The sequence below is a fragment of the Pristis pectinata genome, chromosome 6 (genome assembly GCF_009764475.1).
Source record: "Pristis pectinata isolate sPriPec2 chromosome 6, sPriPec2.1.pri, whole genome shotgun sequence".
Lineage (NCBI taxonomy): Eukaryota > Metazoa > Chordata > Chondrichthyes > Rhinopristiformes > Pristidae > Pristis > Pristis pectinata.
In genome coordinates this window covers 50,922,548-50,941,539 of record NC_067410.1, presented here as the reverse complement: position 1 = coordinate 50,941,539, position 18,992 = coordinate 50,922,548, and the positions used below count along the sequence as shown (strand labels likewise).

General features: G+C 41.9%; 1 protein-coding gene across 1 annotated transcript in view; it reads left to right on the top strand.

Moving 5' to 3' along the window:
- mst1 (macrophage stimulating 1) overlaps positions 1-18,992 on the top strand; it is a 67,248-nt gene that overhangs the window by 10,479 nt on the left and 37,777 nt on the right. Inside the window, exons 2-5 of the mRNA XM_052018878.1 lie at positions 4,233-4,365; positions 5,869-5,981; positions 10,830-10,944; positions 12,455-12,597. Coding sequence (XP_051874838.1) covers positions 4,233-4,365; positions 5,869-5,981; positions 10,830-10,944; positions 12,455-12,597 — 504 coding nt within the window. The remainder of the gene's footprint in view (positions 1-4,232; positions 4,366-5,868; positions 5,982-10,829; positions 10,945-12,454; positions 12,598-18,992) is intronic.

The window sequence follows — 18,992 nt, the reverse complement described above, 5'->3', positions numbered from 1 at the left end:
GAGGAGGCCACATCAGGAGCTCCAGATGCAGTCGGCAAGGTTGGAGGAGGTGCATGTGAATCTTTGCCTCACCTGGAAGGGCTGATATCAGAAGTGGGGAAATTGCTGAACCATTACTAAAGATGTGATAGCAGAGTATTTGGGAACAGTGAAGAAAAAGTTGGCAAATTTACTGGATTGTTTGAGGATGTAACTGGTAGAGTGGATGTAGTGTACTTGGACTTTCAGAAATAAGGTATAGGAATAAATGGATCCTTTTCTGAGCGATAGGCAGTGACTGATGGGGTACCACAAGGTTCAGTGCTTGGACCCAAATTATTCTCAATATTTATAAATGATTTAGATGAGGGACTATCTCCAAGTTTGTGAACAACACAAAACTGAGTGGGGGTGTGACATATGAGGAGGACGCAGAAAGGCTCCAGACTGCTTTCAACAGGTTGAGTGAGTGAGCAAGTGGATGACAGATGCAGTTTAATGAGGATAAATGTGTATTTATCATTTTGGTTGAGATTAGGAAAGGAGGAGATGCAAGGACATCTGGGTCCCTCACACACCAGCTGATGAAGGGAAGCATGCAATGCAGCAGCAGTTAAGAAAGCAAATACAGTAAACCTCAGTTAATCTGGCACCCTCAAGACTTTGGTGGTGCCAGACCAGCAGATTTTCCAGACTATTGGATCTTACTCCAATGTATACCCTAACACTTTTATTTCACTATTTTTACAATGTTACACAGCAATATAATAATTTTCCAGTTAACTCCTCAAGTTTAAAGGGAGCAGAAAACTGAGCCCCAATGAGCTTAAAAGGAATGGGAAATAGAATTTCAGCTTATTAAGTTTCAGTTGTCAGTAGAAACTGAAACATGCAAGCACTCCAGATCCTGGCTCTGGCCGCAAACTTGCCCACATTCCTGATCCCCAGTATTCCTCACCTTGACCTGGCAATAATACAGGGTCCTGGTGAGACCACACCTTGAGTATTGTGTGTTAATTTGATCTCCTTTTCTGAGAAAAAACGTTCTTGCCATGGAAGGAGCATGGTGAAGTTTCACTGATTCCTGGGATGACATATGAAGTGAGATTGGGACAATTGGGTTTATATTTGCTGGAGTTCAGAAGAATGAGAAGGGACCTCATTGAAACTTAAAAATATCCTGTCAGGATTGGGCAGATTAGATGCAGGAGGAATGTTCCCTATGGCAGGAAAGCCCAGAAGCAAGGGAGAAAAGAACTCATGGTAACTGATGGAGATTTTATCTTTTCGATAGGATATTAACTGAGGCCCCTTTAGATCTATCAGGCAAATGTAAAACATCCCAATGCTTTATTTCGAAGAAGAGTAGGCGAGGTATCCCCAGCATCAGTATTCATCCTTCAATCAGATTTGCTAAAAATAAGAAGATTGTTCATTATAAGTTTGCTGTGTGCCTGCCATATTTCCTACATTATATCAGTGACTAAACTTCACTATCTACTATTTAACAAAGTCCCGCATGGGAGGCTGGTCCAGAAGGTTATGCCACTTGGCATTCAGAATGAAGTAGCCAATAAGATTCAACATTAGCTGGGCGGGAGAAGCCAGAGAGTGGTAGTAGATGGTTGCCTCTCTGACTGGAGGCCTGTGACCAATGGTGTGCGCAGGGATCAGTGCTAGGTCCATTGTTGTTTATCATCTATATTAATGATTTAAATGATAATGTAGTAAACTGGATCAGCAAATTTGCGGATGACACCAAAATTGGGGGTGTAGTGGACAATGAAGAAGGCTATCAAAGCTGGCAGCGTGATGCTAACCAGCTAGAAAAACAGGCTGAAAAATGGCTGATGGAATTTAATGCAGACAAGTGTGAGGTGTTGTACTTTGGGAGAGCAAACCAGGGTAAGACTTACACAGTAAATGATAGGGCTCTGAGGTGTGCAATAGAGCAAATGGACCTGGAATACAGATCCACATTTCCTTGAAAATGGCATCACAGGTAGATAGGGTCGTAAATAGAGCTTTTGGCACTTTGGCCTTCATAAGTCAGGGCACTGGTTACAGGAGTTGGGATGTTATGTACAAGACGTTGATGAGGCTGAATTTAGAGTATTGTGTGCAGTTCTGGTCACTTACCTACAGGAAAGATATCAATAAGCTTGAAAGAGTGCAAAGAAAATTTACAAGGATGTTGCCAGGACTTGAGGACCTGAGTTATAGACAAAAGTTGAATAGGTAAGGACTTTATTCCCTGGAGCACAGGAGAATGAGGGAATATTTTATAGATGTATACAAAATTATGAGGCGTATAGATAGGGTGAATGCATGCAGGCTTTTTCCCCTAAGGTTGGGTGAGACTAGAACTAGAGGTCATAGGTTTAGGGTGAAAGGTGAAATATATAAGGGGAATCTGAGGGGAAACTTCTTCACTCAGAGGATGGTGTGAGTGTGAAATGAGCTGCCAGTGGAAGTTGTAGATGTTGGTTCAGTTGTAACATTTAAGAGAAGTTTGGATAGTTACATGGATGGGAGGGGTTTGGAGGGATATGGTCCGGGTGCAGGTAGATGGGACTAGGCAGAAGATCAGGTCGGCATGGACTAGATGGCCAAAGGTCTTGTTTCTCTGCTGTAATAGACTTTATCTATGTCATTACTAAATGTAGTGATGTCAAAGTTCAATGTTACTATATTTAAACATCAACAAACTGCTTCAGATGAAATTACTGCATTTAGTAAATAGCCTTTTTAAGATCAGTCTTTTTCCCATGGTGCTCATTCATAAAAATGTAAATACAATTCACATCAGCACTGTCTACACAATATACACCTATAACATTATGTTATAACCCTTATTGGTCCCATCCCTCACAGGGTACATTCACAGTACAATATGCATAACCCATATCAATTCCCTCACAGTGTACTATCACAGTACATTACACATAACTCACATCAGTCTTGTCCCACACAATCAAATCTGTGTGCCCATACTGGTTCTGCAGGTAAGTTTTTAATTTATTCCCATTCAAACTTAGGCCCTGGCTCAGATTCTACAATCTAGTTAAAGGAATGGTAACAGAACACTTAAAAAATAATAAGATTGGGCATGTATTTATGAAAAGGAAATCATGCTTTTTGAGCTAGTAGCTAACAGAATAGATAAGCAAACCAGCAGGTGTGCATTTAGGCCTTCGGTAACCCTTTGTTGAGCTGTCACCTGGGGGTTTATTAAATAAGCATAGAGCATGTGGGATTGAGGTTAATATACTGGTATAGATTTAGGACTGAAAACAGAGTGGGAATAAATGAGTCATTTTGCTTTGAGAGGCTGTGACTAACAGGGGGACTGCAGCTGTTCACCATGTACATATATCAGAGATTTGGAATGGAGTCTAAGTCCAATAGATCCAAGTTTGCACATGCTTCAAGACTGAATGGCAGTGTAGGTCATGAGGAGAGTGCAGAAATGTTTCAGAGTATAAAGACAGGATTGGTGAATGATAGAAAGTAATGTAGAAAATGTAAGGTCATCCACTTTGATAGAAAAAATAGAAAAACAAGGTATTTTGTATGGTTAGAGATTGAAAAGAATTGGTGTTCAGAGTGACCTGGGTGTCCTTGCATGTGAACCACTGAAAGTTAACATGCAGGTTGGTCTTTATTGTAAGAGAACTTTGAATACAAAAGACATCCTCCTGAAATTATATTGGGTCCTTGTGAGTCCACACTGGAAAATGGTGAACAGGTCTGGTCTCCTAGCTAAGGAAGGATATACTTATGACAGAGTGCAATAAAGGTTCACCAGATTGATTTCCGGGATGAGGGTATTAGTCTTTTGAGGAAAGATTAAGGAGTCTGGGCTTTTATTCTCCAGTGTTTAGAAGAACGGCAAAATTTAGATTTAGAAGTAAAAGATCAGCTGTGATATTAAATGGTGGAGCTGGCACAAGGGCTGAATGGCCTACTACTATATTTCTCATTTTCTTACAATCATGGGGCACTGGCCTTTTCCTGTCTTTCATTTTCAGTGATTTGTGAGTGTTTACATTGATAATTTAGACACTGGCATCACCAGTATCCATGTTTCTTCACTGGTCCTGATATCTGCATTACCTATAATATGAGATTAAGGGTGGTTCCAGTTTAGAGCATTGAAGTTTCTTTTCCCCTTCAGCCCTTGATGGCAGGCAATTACATAGTGCCCCCTTGTCTTGGTAAAGCTGAGGAATAATATAAGTCTTCTTTTCCAGGACAGCGGAGTCCTCTTAATGACTACCACCGTTCCAAAGGAGTGCAGCTTCGGTATGGATCTATTCGCATAGAGGCGGAGCCTATGTCTGAAGAACAATGTGCAGGCCGGTGTACCAATGAGCTTCAGTGCAGGTAAAGTCCTCTCTGGAAACAGGATTATTCACCCCCCAGCTTACCAGTTTACTTTATTAGAAAGGTAGAATCTCTGGAGACAGAGCTGAGTTTCCCACTTTCAGAATTGGGGTTTGGATTTCTAGGGTTTGAGAGCTCGCAGCTCACCCCTGATGTGGAAAAACCTCAGCCTGTAGTATGTATACATCCCCTGACCATGGCCAATCGTTCAGGTCCTTGGGCTTGCATGTAGGCTCACCTGGAGGAAGGATGGACGTGCATTATGTCTGGCTACAGAGGCTGCTGGGAGTGGCATGGCTAATGCCGTATGTGTTGTTGGTTGAAAATACAAACAAAATTAGAAACTTCTGAAAAGCTTCCTAAAATCAATTGAACATCTTCTACCTTTGAGCTCAGCCAAAGTTCTACAGGCCATTTTCTAATTCGCATATGTTATTCACCCATTATTCCTCTGCTTGCTGACTTACATACATTCCTGGTGTGGCAATGCCTTGAACTTAATACTCTTACCTTCTTCTTCAAAACACTTGTTGGTCTAACTATTCTCTTTCCTGATACATCCTAAAGTCTTTTAATCCTCTGAGATCTCTGGCCCCTTGGCAATTCTTCCCTTCTTTTCACCAATAGTAGTGGTGGTACCTTCAGCACCCAAACCCATAAGATACGGAATTTCATCTTTAAACCTCTCCTCCTTTCTCTAATATCTTCTTATGTGATTTGATGACAGTTGATTTGTCTGAATGTGTTTCTGTGAAGAAGCAGATAAAACACTTACTTTCAAAATGGAAAAGGAAATTTCGAAGGCTATGAGGTAAGAGCAGGGCAGTGAGATGAATTGGATATACTGTATCTTTCAAAGAACAGCCTAAAGCACCGTTAGCAGATGACTTCTGTACTGTGAAACAACTTGAGATGTTTTACCATGAACAGTGTTATATCAGTGTGTTGGTACACTTTCTGTGGGATTGGTAGATCATGATATTGAAATGTCTATCAATGTGAGGTTATCTCACCTATTCCATGAAGTGTCAATGAGAGGACAAGCGACCACAACGCACTTTCCTTTTCTGTAAACTCCCTTTCAGAAGCCCATTGATGCTGGTTACCTGGGTGAGGAAAAGAATAAATAATGAAATACAACTCATAAAAAAGCTCAGAAGAGTCCAGTAGAAAAAAAACAAAGGTGGTGGTGGTGGCCTTTCCATCCGGTAAGATTTGTGTGGACTTCCATAGCAATCATAGATTTTTCAGTTCCAACTTATGCTTTGCATTTGGCATCACATGGAAAGAAAAGATTCACTAAGGGCTTTCAGGGAAGGAAACATCCAATCTGGTTTATATGTGACTCCAGATCCTCAGCCATGTAGTTGATTCTTAATAGCCCTTTGAAATGGGCTAACATTCAGGGGGAAATTGGAGTGGTTAACAAGGTGGTCAACAAGGTAGTGGTCAACCTAGTGAATGAATAGGTTAAAAAAGTAAAATTCTCTCTTTTTCACTTAGGTCTTTTAATTATGACCTGCAGAACAAGGAGTGCCAACTTCTGCCCTGGACCAGTCACACTTCAGGCACAGAGCGAAAGAGACACAATCATGTTGATCTGTATGAAAAGAAAGGTGGGTCTTTTTTCCTCTGGCTTGACTCACAAAAAATACATTTGTTTCCAGAAGGTGTGAGAATTGCAGTGAGTTCCAATCCTGCCCCTCCCACCACCACATTTTGAATGAAAAATGATTTTCTTCACCCTTGTCTAATCTTTCATGTTATTATCTTAAAATTTTATCCCCTAGTTTAGTTTGTTCCAAAGTAAACAAAACCAGCCTAGCCAATCTCTCTTCTTAACTTACTGTACATTCTCCAGACCTGACAACGTCCTTATAAACCTCGTCACGGTAGTGTAGTGGTTAGCATAATGCTATTACAGCGCCAGCGACCTGGGTTCAATTTCCGCGGCTGTCTGTAAGGAGTTTGTACGTCCTCCCTGTGTCTCTGCGTGGGTTTCCTCCGGGTGCTCCAGTTTCCTCCCACATTCCAAAGACGTACAGGTTAGGAGTTGTGGGTGTGCTGTGTTGGCACCTGAAGAGTGGTGACACTTGTGGGCTGCCCCCAGAACATTTTCGGTAACGCAAAAAAGATGCATTTCACTGTGTGTTTTGATGTACATGTGACTAATAAATAAATATCTTAATATCTCATGTTTACATACTCTGTAAAGTAGTGATCAGAACAATACATTGGTTAGGCCACCAAGGAAATGATGTGTTAAGACAATTCTAGCACTCCTGCTATATTCTGTATGCCAGACAAAAAAAGCAAGTATCTGGGGTTTCAAAGTCATCTTATTCTTCTAAGCTGCTTCCTTCAGAGATCTGTGGACATGCACTTCAAAATCCCTCTGTTCTTCCATATGCCTTTCAGTATTCAAATATTTATTATTCCTTGATTTTGAAATTGATTCTGCCAAATTTGATATGAATTATGTCCTGGAGTCTTTACATTGTGTGGGAATCTCTTCTCTAATAAGAGGGTTAGCTTTGGTTAACCTGATAGGGGCCTTTAAAGTGTTGTAAGAGTTTAATAACACATGATTAGAGAAGATGGTCTTGAAATTTAGATATATAGCCCTCTTTATTTCAATGCTGTGTTCATTAAAGGTGACTTTTCCAAGAGTGACAAGATAAACAACCATTTCTATATCATTTCCTTGTCTCTCTGGATATTCATCTGGGATCTCCCCAGCATGAATTGCATGGGTGACAAGTTTCCTGTGATGCATGCACACTTACCGAATTACATCACTCCCAGAGAAAAGTTCAATGACAGCTTTACATAGCTGTTCTGTTGTTCGTCACTCGCAAGTCTGCTGTGTTTTCTTAACCCTGTTTGCTCTGCAGCTGGATGACTTATAGGACCACACAAGCTCCCAGTTGCAACTCCTGTACTCTGGTCGCTGCCTAATTCTGAAATTTATTACTCATCACCACTGTGATGGAACTCTATTACCATTTCAAAACTTGGAAAGTACTTATAGTGAGAGCACACTAGGAGTTTCTTTTGGTTTACTTGGGAATGAAGAACAGGAATTGGAGGAGCCTAAGCATGATAGAAACCCAAGGAAAGAGACACAGAAAACTCCTTACAGTAGACTTTCTCCTCAGCTCTTCTACTTGACCTCTCTGAGAAGAAATGTCTCTACAGGCTAAGATTTACCAAAAAGGTTAACACAGAGATCTGAAACCTGCACCCTGAACTATAGGTGCACACCCAAGCTTAGCCTGCTTTCACAAGGCCATTGTCAAACTTAACTTCTTATTCTCAGGATCATGCAAGGTTGCTGTGCTATATCTCTCAGTCTGTTGCTCAATGCAGCATCTCTGATGTCACTGATGCTAAATACTCTTGGGAAATGACTTACTACACTTTGCCTTTAGCACAGAACATGTGGCCACAGGCATATGGATTTTCTATTATTAGCAGCTTTCCTAAGATTCAGTTCACGAATGATCTCAATCACATAACACATTAGGCTCATCTTTAGAACTCAGATGCTTTGTGAATCACAGGTGACATCCCCTCACACAATGTTTGTGTTGTACTTAACCACAAAATGAGCTTTCTCATTGTCAATGCCAGGTATCCTGGGAGTTCATTTGATTTTGATGGATGGAATATTGACAATCCCCTCCTTATCTGGCTTTCCTACTCATGTGCATTCTCAAGCCCCTGTAACTGAAGACCATAATAAGGAGCTTAGTTGACATGACTGATGGGTCCACAAAATGAGGTTTTACCGTCTGCCTCACTCTGGCTTCCAGTATTCACCAGATATTGTCACAGAATGTGTCACTGGCTGATCAAAATGCCAGGGGCTGCATAAGGGAGACCCTGCTATCAGGGACCATTCAGTGGAACACAAGTTATCACAAAATACACAGTACACCAGTACATTCATAGACAGCTGACAGTTTTGGTCTAATTTCCCAGGTGCACTACAGGAGCCAGGTGTTAGCACCTGAGAAGAGCCTATGGGTGGCAGATCAAACAATCCATTCTTCCATTCCCCTCACAAGTGCAAATCCCTGAAAGATTAATTTAAAATTGTAGATGTGTCAACAGACTGAACATAGGGATTCTGTTGCCCAGTTTGTGATCTCTAGTCATAAATGTAGAGTTACTGTATCAGACCTACCAAGACAAAAAGGATGCGATGAAAGGTTTATTTGCCTTATAATTAAGTCATCTTCTATGGGCTTCCCTTGATGGCTGCTGGAAATAAGTAGCCTAGATTCATTATCAACCTGGGCCTATCACACCTGTTGTAAATGATATAACCCTGCAGGCAGGGTAAGTTTCCTTATCCCGATATTTTTTCATCAGCTATGATACTTAAAGAGGCTTGGAGTCAATTGGTTCAATAGATACAATTGTAGGAACAATTTCAACAGTATGATTGGAGCCAGCAAGATGTTTCATAACCTTATTGTCAGTTTGCAACTATTGCCGTCAATACCTCTATGGATAAGATAAGGTATCTTTATTAGTCACATGTGTCACACAGTGAAACACATCCTTTTGCGTAGTGTTCTGGGGGCAGCCCGCAAGTGTCGCCACACTTCTGGCGCCAACATAGCATGCCCACAACTTCCTAACCTGTACGTCTTTGGAATGTGGGAGGAAACCAGAGCACCTGGAGGAAACCCACACAGACACGGGGAGAACATACAAACTCCTTACAGACAGTGGCCAGATTTGAACCCAGGTCGCTGGCGCTGTAAAGCATTACGCTAACTGCTACACTACCATGCCTGTCTTAGTTAATTCAAGAGGAGTTAATTTCAGTCAGTTAGTTCCAGAGGAGATGTCATAAGATTTGTTTAAAGAATGACCTTCTTTTTCAAAATTACAGTTTGCCTGTTTGTGCCTGAAAGGCAGCTGCAGAAATACTGTGCTCAGTTACAAGAATTTAAAGTTGTACCATATGATCGTAAGGCTGTGTTTAAAGGTGACCTATTAATGGGTACACTACAGTGAGGCATAGCAGTAATGGGTGCCTGACCATTCTCTAAAGATAATACAGCATTGGAGTGAAGCCATTGTGATGACTGAGAGTTTAATCTCCATAACAATCTTGGAAGGATAAAGTGAACCAGTAAATGCGATCTGAGGCTTTGCAGCACTGATTCTCTCTCAATGAATAGTATGGTAACATCAAGCTTCAAGCAATTTTTGCCTTTGTAATATTGAGGTCAATGTAGTCACACTTTAACGGTAGTACATTGACCTATCAATATACGTACATACAGCGCACAGCTATCTTTGATGGAAGCCTCATCGTTCATTAGACAAGAGGCAGTGCCTACTGCTAGGCTTTGCTGGAGGAATCAATGTCTATGCTGCATGATCATGATGAGCTTTAGTTCCAGAAGAGTTGATTCATCTGTTCCAACATACCTCAGTGCAATAATATCCATCTAGGCTGTGAGTTGGTTAGATTGCTGAGGTCTGTTGCCCCATGTCTTCTGAGCATGCCTGACAGCCTAGACAGATACTGTTCCACTGACTAAAGGAGATTATCTTTGTGGACTATATGCAAGAAATGTGATATTGCTTCTACATCAAAGAAATACGCTATTCAGCACAACTGGTCTTTCCAATGATTACACTCCAGAACCAAGGTCATCCCAACCTCAACAGCCACGGTGCAGTGTACAGATAACACTTACGTTTGCTTATGCTGGGGGCCAAGCTCCAAGCCATCAGCAACTCGTTCATTGAAACAGACAGCCTCAATGCACCAGTGCAACCTTTGGCCAACTGAGGAAAAGAGTCATATAGCATGGAAACAGGCCCTTTCGCCCAACTTGTCTATGCCAACTGTGTCACCTAACCAGTTAGTCCCATCTGCCTGCATTTGGCCCATAGCCCTCGAAACCTCTCCTATCCATGTACTTATCTAGTTGGCTTTTAAATGTTGTTAATGTGCCTGCCTCAACTACTATTTCTGGCAGCTCATTCCAAATACGCACCACCATTCGTGTGTAGAAGCTTCCCCTGATGTCCCTTTCAAATCTCTCGCCTCTGATCTTAAACCTATGCCCTCTTGTTTTAGCATCTCCTCCCTGGAAAAAAAGACTATGTGCTTTCACCCTGTCTATGCCCCTGAGTGGTTGGAGCTTAAGATCTCAAACCAAGATTGGTTACTGGACAGCAGTGATCCCTATCCTAGTGAAATATACAAAGATCCTTTGGGTGTTTAGGAGGGTGCTGGTTAAAATCCACTCCCCCCTTAGGTCCTTTCCATTTAATATGCACAAGATTGTCATTCAATTATTGTGACTAACCCTAATATAATCGTTAGTAGTCATCTTAATTTAGCATTACAGATTGTATCTAATAAATGTGTATATTTTACAGAGGTTTATGTCTCTTTCTGTCTCTGATGTTATCCAATACTGTCTTTTCAGATTATATGCGAGAATGCATTGTGAACAAGGGAGTCTCATACAGGGGCACTGTCTCCAGGACCAAAAGTGGGAAACCTTGCCAACACTGGAGCTCTAACGTCCCTCATGAGCACAGGTAGAGATATTAATTGTGAGATCTTAGTCTTTACCTTTTCTTCCAGGATTCTAACATACTTGTTATCAGTGGTGTAGCTAGTAGAGCTGCTACCTCACAGCTCCAGTGAGCTGGGTTCAATCCTGACCTCTGGTGCTGTCAGTGTGGAGTTTGCAAGTTCTCTCTCTGTAACCATGTGTGTTTCCTCTGGGTGCTCTGGTTTCCTCCTACATCCCAAAGACATGCAGCTGGGTAGGTTAATTGATCACTGTAAATTGCCACTAGTGTGTAGGTGTGTGGTAGAATTTGGGTGAAGTTGATGGACATAAGAGAGAGAATTGGAGATAAGTGGGAGAATGGGATTGATGCAATTGCTCTGTGGGCTAGCATAGATTTGATGGGCCCAATATCCTCTTATAAGAATATATGAAATAGTGATCCCAGTGGTTTTAATGTTGGAAAACAGTCACTTTTATTCATTCCACCAAGTTAAGGAGGTGCTTTTTTAACTTTGATTACAAAGGACGGGCTAGAAAGAGGAGAGTAGAAATTGCTCAGAAGGCCTTTGTAGGACTGAGACATGATCTTATGTAAACAGTGCATTCATGAGAGCAGACCTTTCTATATGACGCCAATGGGTGCCCAAGAGCTCTTCCTGGAAAGGAGTAAGTGCACGTTTGTTTCTTGCCCCAGAATTTTTGTGCCTTTGAAGTATTTTCAGTTTTGCAGGGAATGGAGAAATGAGCCATATACACTCCAGCGTCAGAAGGTGCAGGGTTTGAACCCCTGTCCACACAGACTGGTGATTGGAGGCAAGAGACCAGATTCTAAATTCTACCTTACTCCTCAACGGTGGGTGTGGATGGCCTTTCCTCATCGTATGCACTACTGAAGCCCACTATGTCTCCTGCTGTGGAGGACTAGTCATATTACTGACTGGTGTAAGGAAGGAAGCAGCATTTACATCTGACTGTTCATCGCCCATGAGTTATCCCACTCCTTCATATTGTTCCCCAAAAACACCACCACCTGCTTCCACAGCCCCCCACCCCACCACCCTGTTGGTCATTTTGTGAATCCTTCCTCTTCTTTAAGGATAAGATAAGATTTCTTTATTAGTCACATATACATCGAAACACACAGTGAAATGCATCTTTGCACAGAGTACTCTGGGGACAGTCCTCAAGTGTCACCACGTTTCCGGCGCCAATATAGCATGCCCACAGCTCCTAACCCATATGTCTTTGGAATGTGGGAGGAAACCAGAGCACCTGGAAGAAACTCACGCAGACACAGGGAGAACGTACAAACTCCTTACAGACAGTGGCCAGAATTGAACCCAGGTTGCTGACACTGTAATAGCATTATGCTTACCGCTACTATGTGAATGTACAAAATGAAGATGATGATGATAAGAGGGGAGTCAGAAGTCCAGAGTTACCTTAGGTAGCATTACCTAATTATTCCACTGAGCTTCTAATGGCACTTGTCAGATCTGACTGATATATGACTGGGATTTTGCTCTTAACAGGAACTCACCCAGTCAATTCCCAGAGAAAGGCTTGGATCAGAATTACTGCCGCAACCCAGATAATGATCTGGCTGGCCCCTGGTGCTACACTATGGACTGGAACACTCGACTGGAGGACTGCGGCATCTCAAGATGTGACCAGGGTAAACTGCTCTTCATTGAATCCAAAGCACTTGATGGAAGTTCATGCAGGGAACACCTCAATACTTTTTCTATGTCAGTGGAGCATATTTTCATGCAGATCAACTTGCTGCTCATCCCAGTCCACCAGAGTATGAATTTACTGTACACATAGAGTTAGGACTGGTGCACACTTTCCAGCTGTTGAACTGACCTGAGGGATTTATTTGTGCTTACAGCACAGACATGTAACCATCTGGTAGATAGAATCTCTAAGAACTAAATAATTGTAGTTCATCCTTCCCTCAACATTCAGTCAATAAGATTCTTTCCTTGTGTCACTGGGTGCAGTGTGCAGCATTCTTACCTTTAAATCAGAGAGCCATGAGATCAAGCCTCTCTGCAGAGTCTGGCCTAACCTTCCAGTGCGAAGCTGAGAAGTGTGCTGTATTGTTGGAGGCATCATCTTTCTGATGTGACATTGTCCTGGCCAATAGTTATTCCCCAATGCACATGGTCCTGGTCATTTATTCTGTTTCTTTTTGTAGGACCTTATTAAGTGCAAATTAGCTGATGTAATTCTATATTATAACAGTAATTTAGTGCTTAATGTTTTGTTAAGCACAATGAACATCTGAGACCATGAAAGACCTTATAGTAATGTAAATTAGTTTTCTCTTATTGTCAGAACTCTACAGTGTAATGCTCCATATAAGTTGTCTATCGTATATAATTGATTTATGACCTTGTGAGCAGGACTGTTACTTTGCCTTTACAAATCATTGCTAAGGCATTAGTAAAGTATTGTATCCAATTCTGGGTATCATGCTTTAGGAATGATATCAAGGCTTTGGAGAAGGTGTTGAGGAGACTTGCTCAAAAGGTTCTGTTCCCAGACATCAGTTTTGTTGAAGGGCCTTTTGACTTGAAAAGCTAAATCTGTTTTGCTTTGCATAGGTGCTGCCTGACCTGATGAGTGTTTTCCAGCATTGTCTAGTTTTATTTCAGTTGAAAAGTGCTATGGTTGAGAGAATTTTGGAGGGTACAGGTCATCCCCAGGTTACAGCTTGCGTGAGAAATGCAGCCGTGAACCGAGTTCCCAGGTGGCAGAAGATGCCTGCAGCCCCACAGCAGCCGACAAATTCACCCCGCCGGTCTCCCAAACACTTGTTCGTATATACGGACTGTACATAGAACATACAGAACATAGAACATTACAGCACAGTACAAGCCCTTCGGTCTACAATGTTGTGCCGACATTTTATCCTGCTCTAAGATCTATCTAACCCTTCCCTCCCACATAGCCCTCCATTTCTCTGTCATTCATGTGTCTATTTAAGAGTCTCTTAAACGTCTCTAATGTATCTGCCCCCACAACCTCTGCAGGCAGTGCGTTCCACACATCCACCACTCTCTGTGTAAAAAGCATACCCCTGACATCCCCCTTATACCTTCCTCTAATCACCTTAAAATTATGTCCCCTCGTGTTAGCCATTGTCGCCCCGGGAAAAAGTCTCTGACTGTCCACTCGATCTATGCCTCTTATCATCTTGTACACCTCTATCAAGTCACCTCTCATCCTGCTTCTCTCCAAAGAGAAAAGCCCTAGCTCACTCAATCTATCCTCATAAGACATGCTCTCCAATCCAGGCAACATTCTGGTAAATCTCCTCTGCAGCCTCTCTAAAGCTTCCACATCCTTTCTATAATGAAGCAACCAGAACTGAACACAATACTCCAAGTGTGGTCTAACCAGAGTTCTATGGAGCTGCAACATCACCTCACGGCTCTTGGACTCAATACCACGACTAATGAAGGCCAACACACCATACGCCTTCTTAACAATCCTATCGACCTGCACGGCAACCTTGAGGGATCTATGGACGTGGACCCCAAGATCCCTCTGTTCCTCCACACTGCTAAGAGTCCTGTATCACTTCACACTTATCTGGGTTGAACTCCATCTGCCACTTCTCAGTCCAGGTCTGCATTCTATCAATATCCTGTTGTAATCTACAGCAACCTTCTACACTATCCACTACACCACCAACTTTTGTATCATCAGCAAACTTACTAACCCACCCTTCCACATCCTCATCCAAGTCACTTATAAAAATCTCAAAGAGCAGGGGTCCCAGAACAGATCCCTGCGGAACACCAACCTCCAGGCAGTATAAGCTCCATCTACCACCACCCTCTGTCATCTATGGGCAAGCCAATTCTGAATGCACGCAGCCAAGTTTCCCTGGATCCCATGTCTCCTGACTTTCTGAATGAGCCTTCCATGAGGAACCTTATCAAACACCTTACTAAAATCCATGTACACCACATCCACTGCTCTACCTGCATCAATGTGCTTTGTCAAAGAATTCAATCAGGCTCATGAGGCATGACCTGCCCCTCACAAAGCCATGCTGACTGTCCCTAATCAGCCTATGCTTCTCTAAATGCCCATAAATCCTGTCTCTAAGAATCTTCTCCAGTAATTTGCCCACCACTGAAGGTCTGTAATTCCCAGGGTTATCCCTACTCCCTTTCTTAAACAAAGGAACAACATTTGCCACCCTCCAATCATCTGGCACTACTCCTGTGGCCAGTGAGGATGCAAAGATAGTCACCAAAGGCGCAGCAATCTCTTCCCTTGCTTCCCATAACATAACCATAGAACAATACAGCACAATACAGGCCCTTTGGCCCACCATGTTGTGCCAACCTTGTAATAACCTTGGATATATCCCATCCGGCCCTGGTAACCTAGTTGGGTGTTTGTATGCTAGGGAAGAGCTGTATAGAGAAGCAGTGTTATCCTTAGAGCAAAGAGAGTAAGGGGAGCTTTACTTGGTGATCAGAAATATGAGGCAGAAAATAAAAGTATTTGAGATAATTGGTAAAAAAAAATTGGAGGACAGATGAGGTGATGTTTCTTTTTACCCTCCAACAAGTTGCTGTGAACTAGAGTGTAGCACCTGAAAAGATGGTGGAAGCAGATTCTATAGGAACTTTCAAAAGGGCTTTGCTTGAAAAGAAAAACAAATTGCCTGGCTTCAAGGAAAGTGCAGGGGTGTGGAATTAATCAATGGTCCTTTTATGTAGCCAGCACAGGCCCAAGGGGCTGTGACCTCCTGTGTTACATAATAATATGTTGTAAATCATCAACAGAAAGGCTTAGGCTAATCAAAGTCAAAGTCGAGTTTATTGTCATATGCACAAATACGTGTATGCACAGGTACAATGAAAAACTTAGTTGCAGCAGCACGACAGACACATAGCATCAGATAAGCAGCATTCACAAGAAAAACATAAATTAAACATAAATTATGCACAATGTTTACAAGAAAGAAAGCAATTAGAACAAGAAAAAAACAAAGTCCATTGTAGAGCAAAGTGGTCAAAGTGGTCAAAGTGGTCATAGTGTTGCTGTACTGAGGTAGTGATTAGGATTGTGCAGGTTGATTCAAGGACCGAATGGATGAAATGAAGTAGCTGTTCTTGAACCTGAAGGTATGGGACTTCAGGCTTCTGTACCTCCTGCCTGTTGGTAGCTGTGGGAAGATGGCATGGCCCAGATGGAGGGGATCTTTGATGATAGATGTTGCCTTCTTGAGGAAGCGTCTCATATAGATACTACTGATGATGGGGAGAGATGTGCCCATGATGTATTGGGCTGAGTCCACTACTCTCTGCAGCTTATGTTCCTGCTCCCATTTTTTCATGCTCCATTACTGGTTTTTAGTATAAGCCAGCCATATTTACTCCTATCATTGATAGAATATGATACATATTAAGTAGATGGCCAATCACAACAACATCAAAGTTGTTCAACCACTCTTTATTATTGATCTATCTACTCATTATCCTCAGCTTGGCAAGGTGATGGAACCTAATGATCAGGTCATTGCTGGAAAGCATTGGACCTCCTATAAATAAGAGAATCTTGGAGGTAAACATTTTAAACTCAGACTTTTACTTCATGAAGAAGGCACACCAGTGGCTCAACTTCATTAGGAATTTGAGGAGATTTGGTATGTCACCAAAGGCTCTTACAAATTTCTACAGATGGTGGAGAGCATTCTGACTGATTGCATCATTGCCTGATATGGAGGCTCTAATCTACAGGATTGCAAGAGGCTGCAGAGTTGTAGACTCGGCCAGCTTTACCATGGAAACAACCCTCCCCACCATCGAGGACACCTCCAAGAGGCTGTGCCTCAAGAAGGTGGCATCCATCACTAATGACCCACACCATCTGGGACACACCCTCTCCTTGTTACTACCATCGGGGAGAAGGTACAGGAGCCTGAAGACCCACACTCAGTGATTTAGGAACAGCTTCTTCCCCTCCGCCATCAGATGTCTTAATGGTCCATGAACACTACTTTGTTATTCCTTTCTTTTGCACTATTTATTTTGTAATTTATAGTAATTTTGTTGCTGCTGCAAAACAACAAATTTCATGACATATATGTCAATGATAATAAATCTGATTCTGATTCTTCTCTTGCATCTCAATAGCAGCCAGTGACATTATGTTGAGTGACTGTGGGTCATAGTTATGCCACCTGGTGGCAGTGTCACAGAAGTAGGAAAGTGGTTGCCTAAAGTGAAGCTATAAAGGAGTGGCCCTTGAACAGAGGCAGAGTCAGGAATTTGGCAGAGAAAGGAATTGGTGCGGGATTGATCTCTTTCTGAAATCTTAGTTTTGCATTTGGAATTTAAAATTGCACTTAGAACACAACTTGTTGTTTCTTTTTGTGTGTTAGTAAATTTCAAGTCAACTGAATGCTAATTGAATTAGCAATTAATTATGTGATTAGCTATAACTGGATACCTGAGTAAGCTTTAATCATTGTCAGCAGAGGCTGTCAGTACTTGGGGATTTGAATGAATGTTGAGGTGCCTGTAAATGAAGATGTTTTACTGACACACAGACTGGTTGCACAGAATCTAGTTGTAATCTGTGGAAGCTGATAGAGAATCCCAGCAAACACGCTTGTAGTAATAAACAAACTGCTGGAGGAACTAGCAGGTCAAGCAGCATCTGTGAGGGGGGAAAGGAATTGTCATCAGGTCCTGATGCAGGGTCTCAACCTGAAACATCAACAATTCCTGACCCCCCATAGATCTGCTCAACCCCCTTTGTTCCTCCAGCAGTTTGTTTTTGTTTTGCCCCATATTCCAGCATCTGCAGTCTCTTGTGTCTCCAAAACACTTGTAATGTCTGCATCTTGAAGCAATTCAGCTCAGGGCTGCTTTCTAGGTTGCAAACATTATAGTGCATTAAGAAAGGGGAAAGTTCCCTCAACAGTTTAACCTAGAAAGCAGTAAAACCTCTTTGGTTAGATTGTATCTTGTATTTGGGCAGTGATGAGGGAGAGGAGGATGTGATTGTGGGATATGCAGGTATGGGGATCCAGGATGTTGTGATACTGACAATTCGACCTTTGAACTTGTCTGACAAGTACAGGGTATACAATGTATTAACTTTTTTGCTTTTATGGGTACAAATATGTAGGGTGAAGCATAGCATAGTTTTGTGAGAGCCCATTCAGTAGGGTGAAGTGAAAGGAATGGCGGGGGACAGTCAGGATGATAAAAGCTTTTCTCTGCAGCCATAAGCATGTATCCTGAAGCCTGTGTTGCCTTGCTGGTATCAATGTTAAGGACATCTCCCCATGGAGGGGGAAGGGAGCTCCCTGTTGTGGTTCATGTAGAAACCAACAACGCAGGTAGAACTAAGAAGGAGGTTCTGAGCTTGGGTGTAAATTACCAACCAGGACCACAAAGGTATTCATATCTGGAATACTACTTTAGTCACATGTAAATTAACATGGAGTCAAACAGATCAGAGAGTTGAATGCATGTAAGGAATGGTGTGAGAAAATGGGGTATCAGTCCATGAGTCACGAGCACTGGTACTGGTAAAGGAGGGAGCTATTTGTTGGGATGGACCTCATTTCAAGTAGAAATATTTTGCATCAGCCTTCACTGAAAAAGATACCAAAAGCTTACCAAAAAGGCTACAAAGAGGCAAAAGGAAGTGAGAAACTTAAAAAAATATACTATTATTACAGAAAAGGCAGGCATCCTGTATCCTAAGGTTCTAAAAAAGGTGGATGCATTGGTTATCACCTTCCAAAATTAACTGGATTTTGGAAAACTCATAGCAGATTGGGAAACAGTAATCATAATGCCATTATTCAAGAAATGAGGGAGAGAGAAAACTAAGAATTACAGGCCTATTAACCTAACATTAGTTGTTGGGCAAATGCTGAAATCCAATATTAATTAAGTGACGATAGAGGACTTTAAAAAGCTTAACGTGATTAGGCAAAAACTGCATAGTTTTATGAAAAGGAAATCATGTTTAACAGATTTATTAGCATTCTTTGAGGATGGACAGTGGGGACCCAGTAGACGT